This window comes from Salvelinus sp. IW2-2015, linkage group LG4q.2 (assembly GCF_002910315.2).
Source record: "Salvelinus sp. IW2-2015 linkage group LG4q.2, ASM291031v2, whole genome shotgun sequence".
NCBI lineage: Eukaryota > Metazoa > Chordata > Actinopteri > Salmoniformes > Salmonidae > Salvelinus > Salvelinus sp. IW2-2015.
Window position 1 is genome coordinate 24,259,137 of NC_036843.1, and position 5,753 is coordinate 24,264,889.

The window sequence follows — 5,753 nt, forward strand, 5'->3', positions numbered from 1 at the left end:
ACTTTCAGTCGAGCAGTGAATTTCAAAACACAGATTCACAGATTCAACACAAAGACACGGGAGGTTTTCCAATGCCGTCGCAAAGAAGGGCACCTATTGGTAGACTGTGAGGAAATTAACAAACCAGACATTGACTATCCCTTTGAGCATGGTGAGTTTATTAATTACACTTTGTATTGTGCACCAACACCCAGTCCATACAAAGATACAGACGTCTTCCTAACTCAGTTGCGGAGAGGAAGGGAACCGCTCAGGGATTTCACCATGAAGCAAATGGTGACTTTAAAAACAGTTAGAGTTTATGGCTGTGGGTAGGAGAAACTCAGGATGGATCAACAACATTATAGTTACTCCACAATACTAACCTAAATGACAGAGTGGAAAGAATACACTATTTGCCAATAAGGCACTAAAGTAAAATGCAAAAAATGGGTGGCAAAAGTAATTAACTTTATGTCCTGAATAGCGTGTATGTTTGGGGCAAATCCAACAAACACATCACGGAGTAAGCCACGCTTCATATTTTCAAGCATGGTGGTGGCTGCAGCTGTTATGGGTATGCTTGTCAAGAAAAAAGAAAAGGCAATAGCGCTTAGCACGGAGAAATCAAGGAAAAACTTGGTTGTGTAGCTGTGTAGGGTTAAAAAAAAATGCAAAACTATTGTAAAATCCAGGTGTGAACTGTGAAACTCTGTAAAAAACCACAAAAACGTGGAAAATAAGGTTTCCCAGGAACAAATAGGTTTGAATACAACTCTAAGCTCATTAATAAATGGTGAGTAAGTTTTTCAATTTTTTCTTTAAATGTATCTTTTCAGCAGTAGCAATGTTGGTAATCATTTGTTAATAGCCAGTGGATTGGCCACTTTAAAATAAGGTATTCTGTTAGCAGCTATAAATGTTGATAACTCAGTTATAAATGTTTTTAGGTCTGTACTATAAAATTATGGTACAGTATACTTTTAGGCAGTTTTATAACATGTGGGTTAAATCATTTATAGATGATTTGATGAGTTTCAGTCAGAGCTTATACATACTTTTATACGGCAGTAAATGGGTCCTAACTCCTCAAAACTTATAACATCTGCACAATTGAGAGGCAATCCCTGATGTTGCATCACACCTGGTATGGCAACTTCAATGTGCTACAGAGGGTAGTGCATTCGGCAACAGAACATCAGCTGGGGCCAATTCTTCCTGCATCCAGGACCTCAAACGCAGCAGCGGATGTCAGAGGAAGGCCCAAAAATTGTCAAAAGCTCCCGGCAGGGATGTTCTTTGTTCGCATCGCGCTCTAGGCGATCTCCTGTGGGCGGACCGGGAGCCGTGCACACTGACATGGTCCGCCAGTGTACGGTGTTTCGGTCTGACACATTGTGCGGCTTGGCTTTCCGGGTTAAGCAGGCATTGATGTCAAGAAGCAGTGTGGCATTGTTTGGGTTATGTATGCGGAGGATGCATGCTCCGACCTTCGCCTCTCCCTCATCCGTACGGGAGTTGAGCGCGATGAAACAAGACTGTAGTCTACAACCAATTGATACGCATGAAATTGGGGAGAAAAAGGGGGTAAAAGTTAAAATTATAATAAAGACTCCAGCCCGCAAGTCATAGACTCTCTCCCTGGCTTCCGGCACAGCAAGGTCTAGGTCTAAAAGGCTCCTACAGCTTCTACCCAACCATAAGACTGCTGAACAGCTTCCTACCCCCAAGCCATAGACTGCTGACACTGCTTCTAACCTCCAAGACCTATAAGGCTGCTGAAACAGTCTTCTACCCCAAACATAAGACTGCTGAACAGCTTCTACCCCCAAGCCATAGACTGCTGAACACTTCTACCCAAACATAAGACTGCTGAACAGCTTTCTACCCAAACCATAACTGCTGAACAGCTTCTACCCCACCATCAACTGCTGACAGTTCCTACCCCCCAAGCCATAAGCTGCTGAACAGCTTCTACCCCCAAGCCATACGACTATGCTGAACAGCTTCTACCCAAGCACCTGAGACTGCTGACAACTTCTACCCCAAGCCATAACTGCTGAAAGCTTCTACCCCCAAGCCATAAACTGCTGAAAGCTTCTACCCCAAAAGCCATAAGACTGCTGAACAGCTTCTACCCCACAGCATAGACTGCTGAACAGCCTTTTAACCCCAAGCATAAGGCTGCTGAACGCCTTCTACCCCCAAGCCATAAAGGCTGCTTGAACAGCTTTCTACCCCCAACCATAAGACTGCTGAACAGCTTTACCCCCAAGCCATAAGCTGCTGATCAGCTTCTACCCAACATAAGCTGCTGACAGTTCAACCCCCAAGCCATACCAGGGCTGCTAAAACAGCTTCTACCCCCAAGCCATAAGACCGCTGAACAGCTTCTACCCCAAGCCATAAAGAACATGCTGCAACAGCTTCTACCCCAACATAAGACTGCTGAACAGCTTCTACCCCAAGCCATAAACACTGCTGAACAGCTTCTACCCCCAAGCCATAACACTGCTGAACAGCTTCTACCCCCAGCCATAAGCTGCTGAACAGCTTCTACCCCAACCATAACACTGCTGAACAGCTCTACCCCCAAGCCATAAGACTGCTGAATCAGCTTCTACCCCCAAGCCATAAGACTCTGAACAGCTTCTACCCAGAGCCCATAACACTGCTGACAGCTTCCTACCCCCAAGGACCATAGACACTGGCTGAACAGCTTCTACCGCCACTCCAAGCATAACGACTGCTGAACAGCTTCTACCCCCAAGCAATCTAAGGACGCTGAACAGCTTCTACCCCAAGCCATAATGCTGAACAGCTTCTACCCCCAAGCCATAAGACTCTGAACAGCTTCTACCCCCATGCCATAACACTTGCTGAACAGCTTCTACCCCAAGCCATAAGGGCTGCTGAACAGCTTCTACCCCCCCCCAAGCCATAACACTGCTGAACAGTTAATCAAATGGCTATCCAGGCAATTTACATTAACCCCCTTTTTATGCTGCTTCTACTCTCTGTTTATTATCTATGCATAGTCACTTTACCTCTACCTACATATACATATTACCTCAATTACCTCGACTAACCTGTTCCCCCGCACATTGRCTCGGTACCCTTTCAACCCTGTGTATAGCCTCGTTATTGTTATTTTATTGTGTTACTTTCTTTTTAACTTTAGTTTATTTAGCAAATATTTTCTTACTCTGAATTGTTGATTAAGGGTTTGTAAGTAAGCATTTAACAGTAAGGTCTACACCTCTGGCATTCAGTGCGTGTGAAAAATACAATTTGATTTGATTTGACTACATACATGAGAGAAGATTCAACACTTTGTTAAACATGTTCAGTCAATGAATGGTGGGTATGAAGACCAAAACATTAAACGTTGTGTGAGAGGATACCTCTCACAATGGTATTACGGTCACCATTTCACACCCGTGTGTTGACTATACTTGGACTATCACAATCAGGGAGAAGTGAGGAGTGTGTTGATATATAATCTGKTAAGGGGTAACACTGGATGTACAGTACATGTGGCTAGGGTATCAGGGTTTCAAAGGTGGATCAAGACACATCATGAAAACCAACCTCTTCTGTTCCTGGGACAGACTACCAATTCATCACCCAAACATGAAAACCAACCTCTTCTGTTCCTGGGACAGACTACCAATTCATCACCCAAACATGAGAAAATAACTTGTTCAACTGTGCAACTATTGAAAATAAGGTTGCAAGGTGATACATAAACATTCATCTTATGAGCATTTCTAAGTGCATTTATAAAGGGTTATTAATAACTGGAGGTAAATATTGGCTCACTATTTGGCAAACACTGACTTGTTATTGCACTGTTTTGACAAATGCCATATAACCGTTTATTCATGTTTTTCAAATGCATTTACAAATGATATTAAAAAAAATGGTTAATAATGTAATTATAACCCCTTGATAAATGAACCTTTTTGTAAAGCGTTAGCCTCATTCAGGGGTGGGCAATTCCAGTCCTCGGGGGCCTGATTGGTGTCACACTTTGGCACCAGCCACAGCTAACACACCTGACTCCAATAATCAACGAATCATGTTCTTACGTTTCAAATGTAATCAGTTTTATTAGCTGTGTTTGCTAGGGATGGGGAAAAGTCTGACACCCATCCCTGAACTCATTTGAGTGTTTGAATTTCTAACATGGCTGCATGGAATTTGTCAGATTATAGTCAGGTGTGGTTTYGTTGCATCCAATGGCAGTGTCCGCAATAAAGTAACACAAAGAGACGCTGTGGATTTGACAACTCCAATGCAGTTCCACCTCCGACACCGCCAAAACAACAGATGTCAATCTGATTGAAGCTAGCCCATGATATCCTTATGTTTGCCATCCATGCACACAGAGAGAAAGATAGGGGAACTCGTGGACAGCGAGAGAAAGATAGGGGAACTCATGGACAGAGAGAGAAAGATAGGGGAACTCATGGACAGAGAGAGAAAGATAGGGGAACTCATGGACAGAGAGAAAGATATGGGAACGTGACAGCAGAGGAGAAGATATTAGGGGAACTCACGCAGATTGACAGAGAGAGAAGATAGGGAACTCAGGGACAAGAGAGAAAGATAGGAACTCATGAAGAGAGAGAAGAATAGGAACTCGTGACGCGAGAGAAAGATAGGGAACTCGGACACGAGAGAGAGAAGATCGGGACTCGTGACAGCGAAGAAAGATACGGGAATCTCATGGAAGAGAGAGAAGATAGGGAACTCGTGCGCGAGAGCAGGACAGAATGGTTATGTTCAGAGAGGGTCATTTTGTCAGTACACATTAGCTCAGTACTAACCAGTGTCTGCTCCTCGATGGTGTAGAGCTGGGAGGAATCCTCTGCAAACCCTGTGTCTTCTCTCCTGCTCTCCATCTGTGAACGCTTCTGCTCCTCTGTTACAAACTGCTGTATCTCCTGCTGCTGCTTCCTCAACTCTAGCAGCTCCAACTGAGAGAGAGAGAGAATGTGAGAACTAACCTTCGCCCACAAACAGAGGTAATGTTTAGATACACACCCATACTGTATCCTGTACTTGTTTATATGGAAAATGGTGACATCAGAAAAACTGCCAAAGGACGACAAAGCTTTACACAGATCACAGACACACAAACATACACAAACAAACACACACACAAACACACACACAATTCTTTCCACCACATACTGTAGTAAGTCTCTCCAGGGCTGAGAAGCGTTCCTCCCAGGTGGCGGTGGACTTCTCGAAGGCTTCGTGTCTCTTCAGTAGTTTCTCCACCTCGTTTACAGTCTGTCCCAGGTCCTTACTGGCCACGTACGGCTCCTGAGCCACTAGCCACGCCTCCGCCACTGAGGCATCCCGCGCAAACTGGCACACCTCCAACACTTGGGCACAAGACAAGACAAATTATGCTATTTGGACCCAAGTCTGGTGTTTCTGTGTTCACACTGATCTATAGACTACAGTATGAGGAGTGGTTGTTGTTGTCATTGTGGGGTTTCAGTGGGTTGTTAGTTTGTCATTGTGGTGGTTGTTTGTCATTGTGGTTGTTATTGAGGTTGTTGTGGTTTTTGTTGTCATTGTTGTAGTTGTAAGATTGTGGTTGTTGTTTATTGTTGTTGTCATTGTGGTTGTTGTGGTTGTTGTTGTCATGTGGTTGTTCATTGTGTTGTTGTCATTGTGGTTGTTGTTGTCATTGTGGTTGTTTGTGGTTGTTGTTGTTGATGTTGGTCATTGTGGTTGTTGTTGTACTCACAGAGCCT

The 5,753-nt window shown here is 44.0% G+C and overlaps 1 protein-coding gene across 1 annotated transcript in view; it reads right to left on the minus strand.

The window, feature by feature from the left end:
• Window positions 1-5,753, minus strand: part of LOC111963004 (spectrin beta chain, non-erythrocytic 1) — a 97,563-nt gene that overhangs the window by 7,068 nt on the left and 84,742 nt on the right. The window contains exons 34-35 of the mRNA XM_070443299.1: window positions 5,179-5,375; window positions 4,812-4,961 (exon numbers count right to left, since the gene is read on the minus strand). Of these exons, the coding sequence (XP_070299400.1) occupies window positions 4,812-4,961; window positions 5,179-5,375 (347 nt within the window). The remainder of the gene's footprint in view (window positions 1-4,811; window positions 4,962-5,178; window positions 5,376-5,753) is intronic.